Source organism: Aedes aegypti, chromosome 1, assembly GCF_002204515.2.
Source record: "Aedes aegypti strain LVP_AGWG chromosome 1, AaegL5.0 Primary Assembly, whole genome shotgun sequence".
Taxonomy (NCBI): Eukaryota; Metazoa; Arthropoda; class Insecta; order Diptera; family Culicidae; genus Aedes; species Aedes aegypti.
In genome coordinates, this window is record NC_035107.1 from 122,584,179 (window position 1) to 122,607,110 (window position 22,932).

Below are 22,932 nucleotides of genomic sequence, written 5' to 3' on the forward strand. Positions count from 1 at the left end.
TAGAGCTAAATATTTCACTCAATGTACAAAAATAAAAGAACTTCCAAAAAGTTCATTTGAATAATCAGCGAAACTATAGATTTTGGCATAACTTCAAATCACAATTGAAGGGTGAATGAAATTTAAAAATAAGACTACATAAAATTGCCCTCTTTTACTCAACAATAATGAATGATTCAGGTTATTCAAAAAAATATTTATCTTACCAACTTTGCAAAACTTAGAAATCAATGTTTATGATCTTTCAATAAACCGTTTGAAAATAAGCTTTCAACTAAATTTCCGTTGAACTAAACGTTACTCGACTATTATAAATGTTCCAAAGCAATTCTACCAAATGTCCATTCGGCCAAATGTACTTTGGGCCAAATGAGTTTCGCTATTGTATCACAAATCAAAAAGAATACGTATTTTAGATCTTTTTGAATAAAAAATCCAAACCACAGAAATTACCCCTTCATCAAGGATTCATTCGTAATCATTCGATTGACAAGAAAACTCCTTCGAATCCACCAACCGAGCTCCTCACCACTCCGAGCTCATCCCACGGCAACACCACGACCTGCCCGGCGAACGAGTTCAAACGTAACGCGCAACAACCCGGTACGTTTCGCACTAATAATTCAAAAGTTCGCTCGCTTCGCATCCAACAGCCTGCAGTGAGTAGTAGCTGGGTAGCCATGGTGGCAGCTGTAGCAGCACCGCACCTGGTGCCTACTCAAGTGAATAACTTCAGTTATGTATGTACCTAGTTAGTCCACATATAAATGCAATCCTGTTCGAGTTTTTTTGTTGCTTCTGTTGGGTGCTGTAAATTCTCACAATAAAATGTGCTTAACTGCCGGTGGAGCGGTACGCGAAAAAGATGGGTGTTGCGTGTGCTTTTACTTTCGAGCTCATCATATGCATCTGATTCCCTAGTTACCTGTATAGTTTCCTCACAACAGTTGAACGATTAAAATCTTGAAGAAATAGAAAATAAATACACTATAAAACAGAAACAGCAACAGATAGTAGAAGAACACATCGCTCCGGCTGAGCCAGAGTTCACCGTTTCCAGTTAGCTACTCAATTCCGAACGTATTGGTTTCTTCTACGGCTAGCAGGAGCTTCTCGTACAGGATGTCCGGAGTTGGATAGGGTGGTAGATCTAAGCGGTTGAAACAGGTGTGCGCTCTTGGCAGAGCATTCGGTTTGCCCCACTTCTCTATGCAGAACCGCCGTGGCCCGGTTGAACCCCGAAGAGCTGCGAAGCCTTCGTATGGGATGCTAGACGTTCCCGTCACAAACTGTAGTAACCGTAACCGCTGCTCGTTGGAGAACTTTTCAATCACGTGCCAGAACCACACGATTACCTGATGCCCATCGTGATAACCGCTGCGATACTCCGTATTGATTCGCCAATCATTGAGATCTATTTCTGCCGTTCCGGCAATCACTAGTTCCAACTCCCGAGCATCGAATACTGACACTAGACGTGGATCGACGACTTCATAGAAGCCACGCACCAAAGATTCAGTCTGCTCTTGGACTCCACGCTCCAGTCGCCACTTCACCATGCGCTCCAAGTACTCACGTTTGTTCTTCTCCGTAACGGGGATGTTCTTCCCACCCGGCTTAAGCTCCCGTTCCACAACCCTACCCAGCAGTTCTTCCGTGACACAGAACGTTAGCCCCAATGCCGTACCGGACCCGATGTCGTTGTCCCGTATCCACTGCAACGATTGATGAAATTCGTTATCCAAAGATTCCAGATCGCTCAGCGCTACCGGAAGCCGCAACAGAGCTTTGTAGAACGGCCGGGTAAAGAAGGCGTCCAGAAGGTACTGATGAACGAGGGCCAACCCAAGGACCCGACCACTGAATCGGAACCTGTGTAACAACGATGAGTGTTAATTTGATGAAAATAATTGCAAGATTATTCATCCCACTCACCAATCATGACTGTTGTCCACGAAGGCCGACAGGGGTGAAACCTGCACCGTGTAGGTATCGTTGGCTGAGTACTCGAAGAGACCATAGTACGGGTTGAACAGCTCCCGTGATAGCAGGAAGAAGAATTCACGCGATGGACCGCCGTAGTCCAGGCCCTCTTCGGTGTCCCACAGGACTGCCAGTCGTCCTCGTTGCAGGTCCTTTTTGTTGGCGGACATGATACGGCGGAAGGCATCTTCCAGCAGGTGGGACCGGCGGATGTGTAATCTGGAATGGAAAGAATGAAGGAGATATTAAAGTGAGTTAGACCTGTTTGAAATTGGACGGCGGAGTTGAAATGCTGATACACCACATTATAGTTTAGGTTTGTGGCATCAAAAAAATACAACTTTCGTTACATTAATACAAAACGGACACAAATATAGCGACAATCAAACCGGGAAGATATCAATATCTTAATTGGCAATTGTCATTGCAATTTTCAGTCTGGTGGAGCATTTCACTAATGTTAATCGGTGGACCAAGATGTCCGGGCATATGAATTTAAAAAAAGGTGATCCAAATGGTGGACAGGATGACCCAAGCACTTTGATTTGTTCTCCGTGCCCTATCTGCGTATAACAACCCTATAAACTGCGTACAGCAACCCTATTAACTCAAAAAGGCGAATTAGCGGACTAGTAGTAACTTAGGAATATCCGAACTATGTAAATTTAACGCAAAACGATCACTGTACACAACGTTTGCGCCCTTTTTGCATGGAACGTTAAACTCTGATGGACATCGACACTCTTTTTTCTTTCAAAGTAAGTCCGAAACACGTCTACCCGTAACCATATACCGTGCACCCCCACTAATTTGAACGGTACCTCATGCAAACCATCGGGGTTCATTTTTAATTTAAACATCTAGTCACCCTAGAATCGTGTTTTTGGTAACCTCCTTCACTGTTTTGTTTTGATTTTGCGTTCCGTTCCATTTCACTCTACGGCGTTCCATGAGCTAAATGACGTTTGAACTATTTTTAGTCTGAACGATGTGCAAATCTCTTCCGTCGTCTATCACCTATAGCAAACGAGTTCGTGGGAAGTTATCAAGCAGGTTTCATCGACGGCCGCTCGACAACGGACCAGATCTTTTCCGCAAATCCTCCAGAAATGCCGCGAATACCAGGTCCCTACGCACCATTTGTTCATCGATTTCGAGGCGGCATACGATAGTATCGACCGCGTAGAGCTCTGGAAAATCATGGACGAGAACAGCTTTCCCGGGAAGCTCACATGATTGATCAGAGCAACGATGGACGGTGTGCAAAACTGCGTGAAGATCTCGGGCGAACACTCCAGTTCGTTCGAGTCTCAGCGGGGACTACGACAGGGCGATGGACTTTCGTGCCTGTTGTTCAATATTGCGCTTGAATGTGTCATGCGGAGAGCTGGACTTAACAGTCGAGGGACGATTTTCACGAGATCCGGACAATTTGTTTGCTTCGCGGACGACATGGGTATTATTGGGAGAAAATTTGAAACGGTGGCAGATTTGTTCAGCCACCTAAAACGCGAAGCAACAAGAGTCGTACTAATGGTGAATGCGTCGAAAACAAAGTACATGCTGGTTGGCGGAACTGAGCGCGACAGGGCTCGCCTAGGAAGCAGTGTTACGATAGACGGGGATACCTTCGAGGTGGTGGACGAGTTCGTCTATCTCGGATCCTTGTTGACGGCTGACAACATTGTTAGTCGGGAAATACGAAGGCGCATCATTAACGGAAGTCGTGCCTACTATGGGCTCCAGAAGAAACTGCGGTCAAGAAAGATTCACCCCCGCACGAAATGCACGATGTACAAGACTCTTATAAGACCGGTAGTCCTCTATGGGCATGAGGCGTGGATTATGCTCGAGGAGGACTTGCAAGCACTTGGGGTTTTCGAACGCCGAGTGCTAAGGACGATCTTCGGCGGCGTGCAGGAGAACGGCGTGTGGCGGCGAAGGATGAACCACGAGCTCGCTCAACTCTACGGCGAACCCAGTATCGTGAAGGTAGCTAAAGCTGGAAGGATACGCTGGGCAGGGCATGTTGCAAGAATGCCGGATAACAACCCTGTGAAGATGGTGTTTGCTACGAATCCGGTCGGAACAAGAAGGCGTAGGGCGCAGCGAGCTAGGTGGATTGATCAGGTGCACCAGGACCTGAAAAGCGTGGGTCACAGTCGAGGATGGAGAGAATCGGCCATGAACCGAGTGAATTGGCGAAATATTTTTGGCGAGGTTTTATCAAGATAATTGATGTAAATCCAAATAAGTAAGTATATGTGCAAATTAGCGGGGTACAAATTAAAAAGTGTTCAGATCAAATGTGGTCAAACCAACGGGGGTACCCGGTTAAAACCTATCATCACAGTTGGCCGCGGTAACCACTTCTCCGTTCGCCAACACTACGCTTGGACCGTTTTCCTCCTTAAGCTATTTGAATAAGTTTATATCTTTCATCATGTGCATCATGTATGTCACTCGCTCTTCTGTCATTGTACCAGTACTTTTGATGATCCACTCCAGCCATGAAGCACAAACTAGCACCACCATTTTCGTCCTTCGCTTTATTTGTATTTTGCTTCACACACTCACGTTCTAGCTCCTGCTTCGCTAGCGAGTACGAACGATAGTCGCGACACAAATGGCCGGTCTTGTCGCAAAAGAAGCATCTTCTTGCCGACGCACTTTTCAAAGCTTCAAGGCCCAAACGCAATGATAGCGGAACGGCAACGGAAAGAGGAACCGGTTCGCAAGCATGAACTATAGCATGCTTATCGACTCAGACTTGGTTCACTTTCCTTCGTTAACAGCTCAGTCAGGATGGTGCGATTCATGCTGGCGAACCGGTTCCACTTTCCGTTGCCGTTCCGCTGTCATTGCGTTTGGGCCTTTAGTCTCACACATTTCGCCGAACGCTCTCTCCGACGTTCGAACTCATCGATCTGCTTCAACTTCACTAGCTCCATCGTGATATCCGCATCCGCACGACTCTCCAACGCGGTCACCAAACCACCGTACGAATCAGGCAAACTACGCAGGATCATCGCAATCCTCAGTGATTCCTCTAGCTGTTGGCCTGCATTCGTCAAACGGTCGAACAAATAGCCTAACACCACTGTAGTGTCCGGAGGGAGGAGCCGGCACATGCAAAGTTAATTGCTCGATCAGCCGAATTGCAACAGGAGCAATTCCAGCGCAACTTCATCGCTTGAAACACTTTACAAGACTGACGTGTCATTCGTCTCTATCCGTTTGCTTAGTTTTTCCTTGTTACATGCCCTTCTGCTTAGTTTATATCTTCTCTAGTACCTCTCTCTATCCCTACAACCACCAGTTGATTTTCAAGGTCACCTTTCTCGGCGATATTCAACGACCAGTTTTTTTTTTAAAAAGACCGTGTTCTTTTCTTGATAATCACGCAATTGGTCCCAAAACGCTTTCGCACTGTTTGCTTCCTTCACCAACGCAAAATTGGTTATCGTCTATACACAGTCCGATAGTGCCACGAGCTTTCCGATCGTCTTTCGTCCACTGATTGGTCAACTGTCCTTGCATTACCGACCACATACTACTGCTCCTCTCTGGTCAGGAGCATCTTCATCCGGAACTTCCATATTTGCCAATTCTGAGCGTTCAATCTGGAGAACTCAAACTTGTTCCCATCTGCCATTTTGTCCTCGCAAAAAACACCACGGCCTAGATACAACACACGCACACCCACGGCGTGATCACTTTCACTCTCTCGCAAACTTTTTTTCTTACGCAATCTAGAACATTCCCTTTGGCACTGCGGGGCCAATAACCTATTGGGCAGAGGTGGTCACACCACGACGCAGAACGCGACACCGAAACGGAGAGCGGAACCAAGTTTTCGGAAGGAAAGAAAACAGCTGCAACTTTGGGACTGTCCATTAATTACGTAAGGGTTTATGGGGGGAGGGGGGGGTTTGAGATTTCTTACGCGTCATACAATTTATTCTTAATTTTCATACAAAAAATCTTACCATGGGGGGAGGGGGGTCGAAAAACCTCGAAAATTGTCTTACGTAATTAATGGACCGCCCCTTTACTACTGTACGCAACGAGAAACTTTAATACACGTCTGAACGGGTCGAAAAGAGCTGTTTCTGGCGAATCGATTTTCGCAGTTATACCATATACCATTTCGCAGACCAAGCATGCTGATCGAGCCATGTGGATGGTTGCTGTGCGTGGCAAACTACGTTCCATGGAATAGAACAAGGTCTGGCGTTTGTCAAGCAGTCCGCAAGGAGTGAGGCCCCTGAAATCGAAATGGGTGTTTCGGTTAAAAGATGATGCGGTTGGCAACGTGGTCAAATAAAAGGCGCGACTGGTGGTGAAAGGATTCCTGCAGAGCGCTCTGTACATTGTGAGATCTTTTTTGGCGCATCTCATTTTTATTGAGATGTATCTCACTGCGGTCTAATTTACTCCGTCACATGTGCTGTTTAAAAGTCAGCGCAATTATTGAAGTGATTAAAAAAGTTTTCAATAAGGATCGAAATTGTAACTCTTGGATCGCGAGTCTTCGACCATATCATATAGACCATCTAGACACCTGCATTATAAAGCGAAAATAGTTGTAGATGCCCTTCGTTACTAAGCAGTTGTATCACAACTTGGCGAGCCGTTGCGCCGAGCAGCGTATGAGCGCAGCACACTAGGATTCCGGTGAGCTGAGAGACGGTTTGATGGGATGTGCTCCTGAGAAATATGTAACTCTAATTACGAGGAGACATTCGCTCCTGTAGCAAGACTAGCCCCTATCAGAACGGTTCTCGGTGCGGGTGTCTAACAAGGATTCCACTCAAATCAAATGGACGTCAAGACGGCGTTCTTGCACGGCGACCTGAAGGAAGAATTATATATAGTGGTTTCTGATGGCATAACCACCCAATACAGTGTGTCGTTTGCTCGAGTCACTATCGAGAAACTATCGAAAACTTGAAGAAATCTTTGAGTTCAACTTTCAATATGACAGAGAAATCAGTCGTTTTCTGAGTATGAAGCTAGAGTATGATCGTGAAAACTGATACCACCGTTAAGGACGTTACGTGCAACGTGGGAGTGGAGCAGACTTCCAAACTGGAGCTACCGTGTACGCCTGTTTCTCAAAGTAATAGGCGTTGCGAATGTGTTGACCAGAGCGGCACCGACAGCATAAGCAGAAAAGGCGAAGTTTGAAGAAACGTACCGGATCTCCAAGGCAAGTCAAACGATCATCAGGAAGCAGTTGGCCCGTTTGCGGATGTAGAAAGGAGCCTATATGCGGACGCATTTATTGCAATTCGACGGACTTGTGAGGAAGTTGAAGACAACTGGAACAACCTTGGTTGAAAGTGATCTGGTGTCGCATCTCCTTTTGACGTTTCCAGACTCTTTCGATCCGCTTGTTACGGTCCTGGATAGTTTTGATGAGGAAGACTCAAATCTGGATCTTGTCAAGCAGCGAGTGTTGGCTGAAGAAAGGAAGCGATCAGATCGGCAAGGTGATTCAGTTGAAGACAAGTCGGCAGCGTTCACGAGCGATTCGAAGAAGAAGTTCCAGAAATTCCTCGGCCGTTATCAACAGTAACCAACAACCTCCCATTGGCAGTGCCTCAAACGTGTGGTACGGTATTTGAGAGGAACAAAAAGCACTAGAAGCTTGTACGCAACGAATCAGCGGACCCGTTGGTTGAATAAGCTGATGCAGATTGGGCGTCGGATGCTGAGGCAACGGTGGTCAAAAACCGCAAGTCCGAGCAAGGGGCACTTATCTCGGTAAGTAAGTGCACCATAGAGTTCAAGCGATCCACGACAAATATGTCTTAAAAAGGCATTTACAGTCATGGGGCGCTAACAGTTCTGATGAATTTTGGGTAAGCGTGGCGCTATTCATACTTATGTGTAGAGTTTCAATTTTTCCAAAAGCGCCCAGAACGAACAGAACCCAAAACTGGTTGAAAAGCACTCATAGGGTTATGTGTGGTTTCTGGAAACCGCTCCCGGATGAACAGTACGTTCAAACTAATGGTCATGCGTGTGTCGAGTGCGTATCGTACGATATCATCGGAAGCAGTCTATGTGATAGCAGAATTGATCCCTATAAGCCTTCAATGCGAAAAGGACAGCGAGGGCTGCAAGAATCCAGAGAAATGCAAAAGCTGAAACCATGAGGAAATGGCAACAATAGTGAGATAGCGCTGAGAACGGTAGATGGACCCACCGACTAGTTCCGTGCCTGCCGATGTGGGTAAACAGAAAACATGGAGAAGCGAATTTCCACTTGACGCAGGTTTTGTTTGGTCATGGTTATTTTAAGAAATACCTAAATAGATTTGGACACGCAAGGTCGCCGTTATACGCCGGGTGCGGCGATTGCGGGGAACCAATAAGTATGTGGTGTTTGAATGTCTGCGCTTCGAACATGAGCGAACCGAGATGAGATCCGTCGTTGGCGATTACGTTAATGTGGACAATATTGTGCAAAAAATGTGTGCTGACAAGGAAAAATGGGACACGGTAAACAAGACTATCGTCCAGCTCTATCTTTGTTACAACGAAGATGGCGAGAGGAGCGGTAACACTTAACGCAGCGGACAGCACATGGCTCTGAGTCGTTGAGGCACCGATGAAGCGGAAGTTACCGGAATCGTCGGGCCGACCTCGGCACTCGTCAAGTCAATCTGTTGAAGAGAGCATATAAAGGAGAATAATGGGCGCGACCGGAGTAGGCTAGATCCTCCGCCGGGGACTAGACCAAGTAAAGCGGGTGTAGTGTAGTATCGGTTATAAGTCGTTGAGGCGCCTGCAAAGGGGATTTCATCCTCCTTCCGTAATTGCAGGACCAACCCTGGCACTTGAACGATGAACATCGAGTCGGAGTAAGGTAGGTCTGCCGCCGGAGACTAGCTGAGTCGTCGGGTTGCCTGAGAAGCAGAAGTTTCCCTCCACCGGAATCGCAGGACAGACCTCGGGATCTGCCCAGATAGCATCGGTTCGGGAGATCTTCCACCGTCGGGGAAATCTTCGTCGGAGTAGGATAGAACAAAAGTCGAGGATTATTCCGAGTAGTCAGTAGCGAGTTACCGCCTTAAGTCGTCGGGACTCCGAATCGGAGGTCATCCTACAACCGAAATCCCTGGGTCGACCTCGGCACTTCACCGGTCAGCAGCAATGAAGCAGGAACAACGCGTTACGTAAACGGTTTCGGGAGATATTCCTAAGTCGGGGAACTCTCCGCTGGAGTAGGCAAGCTCCACCGTCGGGGACTAGGCCGAGTAGCACCGATCGTGACAAACCACCAGTTTTGGGTAGTCGGGGCGCTAGTGAACCGGAAGCTATCCTCCAACCGGAATCACTGGACCGACCTCGGCATCCAACTGGTCAAACTTGGAAAGCTCGAGAATCGGTGGATTAGCAGCATGCGCAGTAGTATCAGTAGAAGTTGCACAGGCCTATGACGAGATGCTAGCCCAAACGCAGAACGCGTCGCCGCAGAGAAACGAAGCGTAGCAAGAAACGACAGTAGAAACATGGCGCCAGCGTAACGTCAGCCCCAAATGCAGTATGAAAGGAGAAAGAGAAGCGCAGGAGCACAAGATGCACGTGAGTCACATGCAGTAAACGTAACAAGAAGAAGGGCTGATTAGCACAATTGCCTCCCCCACTAATTAATGCCAAGAGGCAGTTCCGGAGGAATGGCTGATGAGCGAAGGTGGATTTAGTCGGTAGAGGAAGATTCCGAGTCCGACACACACATGCAGAACACCACAACAAATGGATTCTCAAATCAACATTATTGTTTAATTATCGCCAAAGCAAAGGCCCAACATCTCAAAAAATTCTGCCGAAAGAGAATTTGCTTGCTGTAGTTCCTTTCAAGGACTGCTGGAGTATAATAAAAGCAGCCATAAACATCGCAGTTAGAACATTCTTAGGTACGCTGAACGGAGTTGATGAAATGATTGGTTCAGGTCAGTGAATCAATTGTCGCCCAACACTCAGCAATAAAGACATTGTTATCTCCTATTATTGTTGCAACAATTTTATTCCACAACATTAGTTTGTCACCACTTGAACAGAATACGACAACGATCGATCAACACGTACGCAGCGATTTTCTGGGCTCCGCACTTTTTGAGAATTTTCTTCGTGTTGGTAAACATTGACTCATTATCGAACGGCCATGAAACAAACTTGGTTTCGTGTTTAAAATAATTGATTAATCGCGAATTGAAATGGTTGCAACAATGTTGAGCCCTGTGATTGTCATGACAATTTTGCTTTTGATTGTATCTCTATCCTCAAAAGTTGGGACAAACGGTTGTGAGCGATCTTGCTCTGTTGCCTGTTTTTCGTCTGTTTTGATGACAATTTGATTCACTGGTTCGGGTAGAAATGCTGCAGCAAGATACTTAGCAGGACGTGGAACGTTAAAGACAGAAGCCTAATCCTCAAACTTGTTTGTTGCAAGCGCCCTCTGAAGAAAGGGAAGTGCCAGATGAAACTGTTGTATCGCATTCAAGAAACGTGAAAGTTGTATTAATAACTAATCGCACAAAAATGAAGATAGAAGCATTTTGTCAGACGGGCGTGAAGTGATCGGAAGGAGGAAGCAGCACTGCGAAGAATATCAGAACGCCGTTGACTGCACCAGCATGGAAGTTCAGGCCAGCAAGAAAAACTACTAGATTGGAATGTTGAACAGTAGCAACCAACCAGCTCCGCCAACTCTTCTGGAGGTTGCTTCAAGTAGCATTTTCGATCGTTTATCCTCCTCTGATTCTAGAGGCGTAGCAGGATGCGTTATACCGGTGTTGTCCAGCGTGATGTAGTTGCAAACCAGTTTGGTTGAGTTCTTGCTCCTGATTGGTCCATCCTCCAAAATGAAGCCCACATACAGCCGTCGACGCTGTTGCATTTGCGCATCCGATGCGGCTCTTGGCGGCAATTGCATCTTGTTTTCAGCTGCACGGTGAGCTTCAAATTGTCAAGACCAATCAAGAGCTTAGGAGACACCTTCTCGTAACTGCGTACTGGTAGACCTCGTAAAAAAGGGATATCAATCACACATTTCTTCATAATTCACCGTCTGCGACGGCAGTAGCATCTTATCGACCACACGAGCGTTAGTTAGCTGGTAGAATCTCAGGATCTTTTTCCAAAAATCTCCGGACTGATTCGTCGTGAGTGAGGTTCTCTACGCTTAATGTTTCCAGTCCTCTGCAAGTTCAAGGATTCGTTCGGACCAGGGATCCCTAGTTGATCTGCCACCCTTTCTTCTAACAGTGTAATTTTAGACCCTTCGTCGACAAACGCGTAGATGCTCACCTCGCATTTCTTCCCATACAAAGTCACGGGAATAATCGGGAACAAAGGTCCTTTACCTGCTACCGACACGTTCAAATGGCTTGTTGACACCGCTACATGTGTACCAGCTGACGAATGCAACAATGAATGATGTTTCAGCCGGCAGTAGTTGATACCACACTTCGCCGTCTTGCAATGCATTCAATCCATCGACCTAAATTGTGTTCTTACGCATTACAAACGGCTCAAGATTTCTTCGGAGTTTGAGTACCGAAAATGCTGATATTGGAGGATCCGATATTCGGTGTTACGCTTGTTTCTGTAAGCGTCTGTAAGAAAAACCGATCCTTTGGTTTTTGTTTTAGCTTCTGCATCTTTTCGCTGCCAGAAAAAAATATCTGTCACGTCATAGGCAAGATTCACTAGGTTTGACATGAACTGTCCAAACATATCTAGATCCACACTGAACTACATGCTCTTGTAAGCCGACCAAATGAGCTTATAGTCAACTGGAAGTTTTGCTACAAAAACGTGTAAAAGCGACGGGTTAGCCAGGTCAGCTTGCTGCTCCGCGTTCTTGAGATGCTGCACCAAATTATCCACCATCAATTCGAATTCGATCACCTCTTCTAGGTCGTTGAGCTTGAGGGTAGGCAAGCGACGCACTCGCTCTGGCATCGAACGGATCAGAGTCTCCGGTCGACCATTCCGCATATCCAAAGTACGGATCTCGTGGGGAACATTAGCTGGACATAACAGCCTACTGCGAACTGTCTTCAAGAGCAAGCCTTCACAAACAGCGTTGTAGCCAAATAAGATTTTCATCGTCGGAGAAACCACAAGTAGAAGTTGACCGACGGAGGTTGCTGATCTAAATCGGCCGTTCCTCCGCATTGCCTGAGAAAGTTGGTAAATCCTTCCCCATTACTTGTCTCGCTGCTAACTGTCGATTTGTCGGTCCATCCATGTAATGTTCATCATTGCTACGCTCTTGATTGCTCGAGTTATTGTTATTGAAACCGATTCCTGTTCTCGCACCTGCATTGATTTGAGCCTCAGCCGCTTGCTTAGGTAACTTGTTGTACACACTTCGCCATCCTGAATTCGTTTCTACCGGTAATGCTGGGCAGTTTCGTAATCACCGAAACCACTCACTAGCATTTCATCAGTATTCCACTTCCATAGGTTCCGCTGTCTGCTGCGACGACTTTTGAAGCCAGTCCTCAACCTTGTCCTGCGAATTGGTATTTGTACCGATAAAACTTCCACTACTACTACCGTTTTCGGATGCCTGTCGAATCAGTTTTGTCTTCTCTTCCTCCAAACGCCTCCTGATTGCCATCTGCTTCATCTTAAACTCCCACTCTTCGGACATGTTCTGTTTCAAAGCTGCTATAGTTTCGGCAATCCGTCTTACCACGATCGCTAACTCTTGCTTCCGTAGTTCCTCTTCGAGCTTTCGTTCAAGGTCCCTGAGTTCCTTCTCCGCAGCCAGCTCTTCTGCACGGATCTTCTGTTCTTCTTCCACCACCTTAAACTCCTGCTCCAATCGCATTCGGGCACTCGATGTGACGCTTTGCTCGCCGATGCCCGCTGATGATTTCGCTCAGGTCTTTTCGGAACAATCAAATTTTCCGACGGTATCACCGTGATTTTGAGCTTTACACCCTTCGATCCCGTACAAGATCTGCACTTCCATTCTCGATTATTTACACAGGCATTGACATTGTTTCAAGAATAATGATGCCAGAGTTGACATGAATCGCACGCCATCATGTCGTCATGCTCGTCGGGCTTGGAACAAAAGGCACAATTGCGTTGGACCTGAGAGTAGTTATTCTCCGCCATTGTTTGAGAAATTCCACAATGAAAAATTCTAAAGAAATTGTTGAAACTGTTTTCTTGGCAGCCCGTTTGACATAAGGCCGTTTGGCGTAAAGTCGTTTGGCATAATGAGTGAAATATCTGCATTTTTTGAATCTATTACCGAGATCAACACCAACGAATCCACAGCAAAAATGTTTGCTAGGTACTCAACAAGCGGGGTGTTCGTTCAGAAATTTTCCAAGCTATGGATGTCAAAAAATGTTTCAACATTAGGGAGCATAACTAAATAAAACTCGTAATAATTTTCTTTACATCCCAGAGCATAGAGTATCTTTGAGCTTATTGTGATATACAAATTTGAAAATAATTAATTGGCATAGTTCGCAGTTAATAATAAAGAGAACGATCGTAGAGCATTTCGTAGCGGATCAAGCCCTGTCCCAGTTGGGTCGTCACACTTGATGAAAATTACTTGAAAAAAGAAGGGAAAATTTATTAGTGAAATATAGCTCTAATCCAAAGTTAGATTATTGCAGCATAATGCAAAATAAGCCTATATACGAAAGCAAATTATTTTCCATCTAAAATGTTTGAGACTTCAACGCTAAAATAATCCTTCTCACAGTATAACTCGAATGAACAACACATTTTTAAACAAAAATATTTGTGGCAAACTTCTTGAACGATTCAATATTAAGTTTATTTTGAAAGTGTAAATCAAAAACACCGTCTATTACTGAGAGAAGAAAAAAATTGTGTGCGTTTGAAATGCAAATTTAAAATGCGGGAACACCAAACGCGGTAAGATTTTTCACAAGGAAGGCGAAGTCAAAGATGGCTTTTCTTTGCTAGGTTGGCGGTGATATGGATTGCGATTGCTAGGTGTCCTTTAGTTAGTTTGTGTTACCGCATTTAGAACGCATATGAACAAGATTTGCACGTCAAACGCAAACATCAATATTTTTTTGCAATTTCTCATCGTAATAGGCTGTTTTTCATCACGCCAATCTGTCATGAAAGGCCTACTAACCTGCACTGAAGTATGCAGTGCGGAATAGTCATTACGTAACTGAAATCAGTGCTGTAATGATTCATTACGCAACGGTTTCTCATTACGCAACTGTTTTGAGTTGCGTAATAAATAATTACAGAACAATTTTTCAGAAATTGTAAAATGATGGTGTATGCATTCCGATATAATTCATGATACCTTCAAGTGGTATTGGCAATAACTTTCCTAATATGCTTTAGATAATTAAAGAGCATATGAATGTTGAATAAAGTGTCATTTTTGTGACAACTGACTCCATAATAAGCCTGAGGGATACTATAGAAAAGTTAAAATGAATAATATCTAAAGAAAATCTTGGTTTCGAACTCATCATGCCAAACGGATATTATGCCAAACGACTTTATGCCAAACGGCTTTATGCCAAACCACTTTATACCAAATGACCTACCGCCCTTCCACAGTTATTAACTGAGAGCTTTCTTTGACAAAGCTGCCATTCGAATATTGTGTGGCAGGTACGATGATATGCCCAAAGAAGTATAGGAAATTTCGATTACGAAAAAATCGTAGACCGACCGGGAATCGAACCCAGACACTTTAAGTGTAGCTTTGCTTTGTAGCCGCGGACTCTTACCGCTCTCTCCACGATTAATGCGTTATATATTTATGTTACGTTAGGTTAAGTAAATTGAAAACGTGTTTTATTTTCTCTCATAAGCAGGTGAAATCAACTCACCTGTAAGAAATCTTAACTGCTACGGCAAATGAAATGTAATATGTTGTTAACGAAATGTTAATAAGATCTTAAATTTGTTTTACCAAATTAGGATGATAGTGTTGTATAATAACACAGAACACCTAGATATAAGAAATGAATGTAATGTTTGGGATGAAATTAAAAAAAATACTCTAACCTCTCGGCTAAGGAAGACTCCCAGAAACGTCATCTGTAATCTGTATAAGTCGTCAGATTTCTGAGATCCTCGACAGGTGTGATTTGAACCCGCTCCCATTAGCAGGCTTTGCTGAATATCAATTCAAGTCCCTGTATCTATTTCAAATAGAATTCGCATATAAGATTGTTGATCATCATACCTACAAGTTCACATGAACCCATATTGCACCCATCGGATATCCATAAACAACCCCATCAGATGTGCACCGAACTGTGATGGCTTCCAGTTTATCATGAAACCAACACCACCGCTACCGCAAATGAGTAATTAATTTATGATTCGCGGTCAAGCTTCAGCCGCTTGAAGGGAAAACCGCAAAGCTGCTGTGGTCCAAACTAAGTCAGCCAAATACGATTTTTATCACATGCTTCTGACCGTTGCAGCTTGTAATGCCACAAACACCTTCCGGCCCATTAAGTCGATTGCGCTGCTCCGATTCCGAGACGAAAACAAGCTGATTTGAGGGTTTCGGGCTTTGAAATGCTCTTCGCCACACATGGATTATTTTGTTGCCGATTTTTGGAGGACAATCATATGGCTGTGACGACCGTGGCAATCAGTTTTCCGGATTGACAAACTTTTGTATGTTAGTCACTATCACCCGTCACATCGCGTATTGGTCCGTACAAGTTCCTCGTTTGAACAAGATAAGATTTCAGACTCGGATAGTTCCGTCAGGGAGGTCGTGGGTGTAGTCTGGCATCGCGCATATCGGATGGAACGATTAGATAATGACCGGAGTAAGCGAGCTTTGAATCACTGTCAATGCCGAGCAAGGGCACATCGATGAGTCAAGGATTCGTGCACTTGTAGACTATGACTGATCGATGCGCAAGAATTTGAACATTTTTTAGTGGAGGTACTTACTTCAGTTTGTGAGGCCCCTGGCCGAATCCTTTGGATTCCAACTTCCGATAGAACGTGCGCAGCTTGGCTTCGAAGTCTCGCCGGAACGGGGGTGGGGCACGTTGTGGTACACGAGAGCTATTGAGATTCGGTGAACCTTGCGGACTGCGAGCCTCCACGGGGATGTAGCTCATAATCTCGTTCTCGAATAGGCTGGAAGTAGAAACAAGAGTAATATGGTTGAGAATGGATTTGTCAACGGTTGATTTGTTTGGTGGTTTTAACCAGGATTAACCTAATGGCACATATATTGTGGCTTAAATCGATAGCACGCCAAATTTAATCAGTCACAGAAGCAGAAGACGGTCAAATTCGAAGAATGGGATTTCGAATTAATCCCTCCCGGCTTTGTTGCGACCATTGAAGGCGTTAGCTTTGGTGGTCAGTCGTGGACTTTGAAAGCAAAGATAAACTTAATCGTATTTAGCGTATATCCATTTGCATGCAATTTGTTGAGAACTGTGAGTGGGGAGGAATTTTCAACATTGGATATTCAACTCCCCCACATGCTCCATCAAGTCGATCATTACGATAAACAAAAAAGTTAGGATCTTTTAAAGTTTGGATCCAGGTTTTAAATATGTTTCAGTAATAACTGCTTTATGCACGTTATTAGCTGTAAGTAAAATTAAACAGCTCGTCCTCTTTACCATTCAAAGAATGAGCATTCCTATTTAAAATATTAAAATATATTTACATCCACTGAAAAAACGTAATCCGACAACAATTTTATTAGTCAATTTTACACCAACTTGGACTGCTTCAGCCATGGTCGTGGTTTTGAACATTGCATCAATCATTAGATTCAATTGTTCAGTTAAAAATTCAAAATCGGAGGGAGACATTTTACTAAAAGTAGGTGCATTTTCTGATGTTTTTTTGTTGAGATTATCCGTTAATGAAAAGACGGAATAAGATGTGCCTGCAGAGGCAGGTGTTTTCCATATGATTCAAAACATGTTAAAATAGCTATCCGTAAGAAGACAATTTGAAGGGGAGGAACTGAAACTACAATATTGGAATATAAGTTTCCTTGGGTAAATCCTTTCAAAATTCAAAAATTCGAACGGCTACCCGAAGGAAGAAAATCAGCTTGTTGATGCTAATTAACCTTATGGATATGATTCTTGAGCTAGCGATCGTTAATTGAAATATGAGAAATGTTGAAGATTCTTCCTGGGGAATTCCGGTAATAAAAAACGATACCGTTCATCATCTGCCTGGTACGAGCCTCGACGACTTGTTTGCGAGATGGGCAATCCTAAAAGTCGCATTCAAACTTTTTGGTTTCTTCCATTACAAGACCCGTCATAAATACGGACTCACTAAAATAAGTATTGCAACACTCAGCTGAATATTGAATCACCCCAAAAAGTTTAGCATCACCTCAAAACAGGTAAATTTACATTGCTATATCTCGAGATCCTTACGTCTTCCAAAGAAGCGATCTTCAGCAAAGTTGTTCAGGGGATGAAGGACATCCGGAAGGCAAACAGTTTGGTTCGCGATTTTGCCGCTAGGTAGCGCTAGTGAGCATGTAAAATTGAGAAATTCAAACTAGTTCTAGTTTGTGATCCACAAGATATAGAAAGTTCGAGTCTTCTGCAAAGTTGTTCAGAAGGCCAAGGACATCCGGAAGACAAATAGTTTAGTTCGAGATTTTGCCGCTAGGTGGTGCTAGTGAGCATGTAAAATTAAGTGTTTCAAACTCGTTCTATCTTTTAATCCACAAGAGAAAGAAAGTTCGAGTCTTCCAGTTCAATCCAGATTAGATCGAAATTTTGAGTCTTCAGCAAAGTTGTTAAGAAATTCAAGGGCATGAATTGAATCTTCCCTGGAACACTTAAATATTAATTGAATTGAACATGAGTCACTTGGATATGGAGCTAATCAAATCTGAAACACTTAAATATAAAGTGAATGAGACCTGAATGCCTTAAATTTACTTCAAACATCAATCACTTGGATATTGAACTAAACAAACTTGAAACACGTATATAATGTGATTCAAGCATGAATCACTTGAAAATGAAGTGAATCAGCCCTAACCTGCATAAACATGGAGTCATAACTGAAAAAGTGAAAAATGCACCTACATTCTAGATGAATCAAACCTGAACAACTTGAATATCAAGTAATAGGGCGATATTCAAAACTGAAAAGGCAATAGATGGCTCTTTTTCAATGGTAGTAAAAACGAAATCCTGAAGCAAAGAAAGCACCACGGAAGATGAACTAAACACAAAAAGTTATGTTTTCACTTTACACTTGATTTCTAATCACTACTTTTTTGATTCAGTTTCCTAATTGCAAGTAATTTACGATTTTCATTATTTTTCATACGTTTTGACAGTTCTCCGACTACCATTCTTCCATGCGCTTGTGTTGAAAGTTTGAGAAATTTGAGAATCCAGCGTAGCGCGATCAGTGGGTGACATACAAACAACAGTGTCGTCGCTCAGCGGCCGGTAAGAGAAACTGAATGTTCGAAAGGTTGTTGTCTGCAATTTTTGCCGCTGGCGCCAACTGTTAGTGGTTATGAACGAAATAAACAGTCGTTACCCTATTCGTACTTGAAAAAGGTGAACATGAAGTGATTCGGACCTGTAGCACTTGAATATAAAGCGATTCAAACCTTAATCACTTGAATATGTAGCGAATACGACATGAATCACTTGGATATGGAGCGAATCAAAAAAAAAATATTATTTTGAATCAAGTTTTCTTCTTCTTCTTCTTTCTGGCGTTCCGTCCCAACTGGAACAAAGCCTGCTTCTCAGATTAGTGTTCTTATGAGCACTTCCACAGTTATTAACTGAAAGCTTTCTTTGCCGATTGACCATTTTTGCATGTGTATATCGTGTGGCAGGTACGATGATACTCTATGCCCTGGGAAGTCGAGAAAATTTCCTTTACGAAAAGATCCTCGACCAGTGGGATTCGAACCCACGACCCTCAGCATGGTCATGCTGAATAGCTGCGTGTTTACCGGTACGGCTATCTGGACCCCCATCTATATCATCAGAACGTATTAGTTTTGACAAAAAATCAAAATTTTGAAAATCGACCGAAAATTGTTCTTAGAAAAACTTTTATAAAAAATTTCTCCATCATGAAGCTTTGTCCCAAACATCTGTTTACTATCAAGATTCTATTGTGAAAAATAAAAAATATTAAAAATGGGGTTTTTGTGTAATTTAAAATTTAAGTTTTTTTTCATTTTTTATGAAAATAAATAAAATATTTTTTCAGTTTACATTTTTCTAATAGTCTAACGGTTCACTACAACTTCTTCATAGAACATTTTTCTCTAAAATAAACAGTTTCGGAGTTAGAATTTTTCAAACAATTTGCAAGCAAAAATGTTTAAGGCCATTTTCAAAAGTTACACATGAGTCAAAATAATATTTTTTCTATGGAAAACACTTATTCTAGCATACCAAAAACATGTGCAAAAAATAATCCAAATCGAAGATGGTCGAGATCTGTGACTGACCGATTTGACATGGAATTCGTCTTAAGTGAATCTGATGTAAAACACTTGCGGGTATGGAGCGAACAAAACTTGAATCTTTTGAAAATAAAATGAATCTATCCTGAGTTAATTGAATATAGAGTGAATCAAACTCGAAAGAGATGAATTTAAAGAGAATCAGACATCAATCACTTGGATTTGAAGTAAATCAAACATGAACCACTTGTATGTGTAGAGATTCTGACTTAAATAATATGAATATGATGAATATGAGTCCTGACTGAATCACTCGCATGGAGAGAGTCATATCAGAACCACTAGGATATGAATCAGATCTGATACACTTGAATATAGAATTGATCAGACCTGATTCACTTCAATTTAATATGATTCCGTCCCTAATCACTTCAACTTCAAAATGCCAAAGGCTTCTGAACAGCATTTTGGAGATTCTATTTTATCAAATTCAAAAGGTTTAGGTACAGTCATCCCTCCAGAACTGGAATAAAGGTTGGTTTTCATGACTAATTTGGACCGTAGTAAAATCAAGAGATAGAGCTAGAATAAAGTACTCATTTAAACATGATCAACAGCGCCATGATGGCAAAATTATAATTCAAACTGCAAAACGCAACACCATTTGAAGAGATTGTTGTGTACGAGTTGAATACGGTTACATATGGAAGAGAAGCCATCTTGTCCTCCGTACATTGAATCAACTGGCCTTGGATGAAGGATATCGATTTCCGCTAGAAGTAGCGTAGCTTGGGGGGTGCACTGGATGCGATCCGCACCGGTCCCCGGATTCTTAGGGGCCCTACAATCATGGTGAAAATTTTTCATAGCATTAGAAATTGACATTGAAATTGAAATGAAATGTATCGGGGCAACGAAAATTGAGTTTGTAGGGCCCCTGAATTGGTAACGAGTAGGGGCCCCTGTATCATCTAGTACATCGATAAAGCTGGCGTTTATTTCAACGCTTCTTCTTCTTCTGGGCATTACGTCCCCACTGAGACAGAGCCTGCTTCTCAACTTAGTGTTCTTATGAACACTTCTACAGTTGTTAACTGAGAGCTTTCATTGCCAACGTTGCCATTATCGCATTCGTGTATCGTGATCAGGGTTGGGAAAAAATCTGAAATTCACTCTACAGTAGCCAAGCAAAGTCAATCACAGTCAGCGAAGCCAGTGAAACTCACGCCCATCGCTGCTGTAGGCAAAAAGCCTTGAAAATAGCAAAACACCCGTTGCACCCGAATACACCTGTTCGGCCGTTTTTAGCACTCGAAAATCGGTGATACGATCACTTAAAAACGCACTTTATTTAATTGAAATTAAACCCGTTTACTCGAAGTGGACTGTATATTCTAAAGCCGATACCGGCGGCGAATGGTAAGCAGCTGAGCTTTCTTCTATGTCTGCCATATCAGGGATGCTGCAAGAGCCTATCTCTTTGTTTAAAATAGTTTCTTTTCGCACACGGTCACTCATTGAGAGTTTATCTACCGCATATTCCGTTCTAAAGTAGAGGCCTAAAATATAGCTAATTTGTCTTGAAAAGTACCAAAGCATATTTTGATAACGCGAACAAAGGTCACTAAAGTCTCTTTTTTACGCAAAACATCTAATCTATCCCGGTCAACCAGTCAGTGATTTTCGATAGCGATCGATATAGATTCGTTTTGAACCGTTAGCGATCGCCATCGTTGGTCAAAGATCTATAAAGAATTATGAAGACTGGTTGGTCGGGATCTATAGTATCTTTTTCCTTTCCACGCATTGCAATTAATCCTGATTACAACGCGACTGCTCCATAGCTTCATCTCCAGGAATGCTTCTAGAGATTCATTCAGAGCTTTTTCAGGTATACGAATACGTACAAAGATTTCTCCTGGGATTCCCACAAGCATTCTTATAAAGAATCCTCTAGCAATAGATTTATCTTGAAATTTCTTTAATGATTTCTTAAGATATGCTAAGAAGAATTCCTTCTAAATCTGCTCCAAAAAATGCTTCAGCAGTCTGACGATGGAATTACATTGAAAATTCTCTCAGAAATTTTTGTAACGATTTCTCCATCTATTGCACTGAGATAACTTAAAAATATTCTTACAGATTTTTATCCAGGAAAATAAAAAAAGCTTATTCTACAATTGGTGTAGTTCGTGTAAAAAACAATTTTTAGAAATCATACGAGAATGACTCGAAAATCTCTCTTGGAAATTTTTCAGTAATATTTCCAGCCGATATATAAATATTTCCAGGGAATATTTCACAAAATCTTTTTGAGGGTCTCATTGGGAAATTTTCTGAGAAAATCATAGGAAACACATTTCTGGGGATATCATTGGAAAAAAAATCCGGTTTGGGTTTACAAGGTACCTCGAATGAAAATTCTGGATCAAATCCTTGAAAGTCTGTGAAAGAAGAATCGTCCAATGTACTCCTGAAGAAATATTCGAATTTTTAGTTGAAGCAAACTTTCAGTAAATATCTGAATTTTAGTCTGATGAAATTTCTAAAAAAAATCATCAAATCCCACAGAACATTTAAGAAAGACGCTTCGAGAGTTGCCTGGTTGGATTACTTGGAAAGTTCCTATCGGTATGTGATTCCTATTCAGTCTCACATTGGTTCCATTTATCAGGCATGACGTCTCAAAAGTTCCTTTTCTTGGACACTTAGCCGCTATCAGCCTTGTAGTGGTTGTATTGGTAGATTACTTTTCATTAATTGACATTTTGATTACTAAATAAAAATTGAAAATGACTTCAACAATATGTGAACACAAGGTCCATTATTTTCAATCAAAAATATTAATATTGATTGAAAGTATAGGGTAAAATCACCGGTTTTGGCCAGCCTAAGAGAAACTGTCAATAAAAATTATATGGGAAGTCCTATTTATACTACAAATATGTCAAACGCAAGGTTTCAATCCATATTATGTAGGTAAAATAACGGAACTGAGCTAAAATCATTTTTTCGCTTTGAAAATCCCGTTGATCAAAATAGGCCACAAGAATCAGTTTCGGCCAGAGTTTAAGCTTCGGTTCCTGAATTGCCAATCACATTGATTTTTTATGAGAGTGGGCAAATTAGGAGTACTCTGGCCATATCAGGTGTATGGGAGTGAAAAAATATAAGGAAAATTAATTGTTTTTCTTATGTTTTGATCAAATCGGACGAGTAAATAAATGTCGCTCTATCATATGTATGTGATCTACTGAACACAAAAGGTTTTATGCTTGGCTATGGATTGGCTATGTAAAATGGTGTATGAACCACTATGGCTACAACTGGCGCATGGCCCCGTAATCCCTAGCTACGCCACTGTCCGCCAATCAAAAGCATGGGTCCAAGCAAGGACTGAAAAGGGTTCAATAGTCGAAAAATAATACTGAAAAGTACTGTTTTTATAGTTCTGAGCAGTACTGCTCATTCCTTTAGTTTGTTTCAAAAACTTCCAA

The 22,932-nt window shown here is 42.6% G+C and overlaps 1 protein-coding gene across 4 annotated transcripts in view; it reads right to left on the minus strand.

The window, feature by feature from the left end:
- Positions 1-866: 866 nt before the first annotated feature.
- Positions 867-22,932, minus strand: part of LOC5579439 (E3 ubiquitin-protein ligase HECW2) — a 137,772-nt gene continuing 115,706 nt past the window's right edge. For all 4 annotated transcript variants that reach the window (XM_021846872.1, XM_021846885.1, XM_021846880.1 and 1 more), the window contains 3 exons: positions 15,946-16,137; positions 1,936-2,202; positions 867-1,872 (listed from right to left, as the gene is read on the minus strand). In XM_021846872.1, the coding sequence (XP_021702564.1) occupies positions 1,065-1,872; positions 1,936-2,202; positions 15,946-16,137 (1,267 nt within the window). In that variant the 3' untranslated portion in view covers positions 867-1,064. The remainder of the gene's footprint in view (positions 1,873-1,935; positions 2,203-15,945; positions 16,138-22,932) is intronic.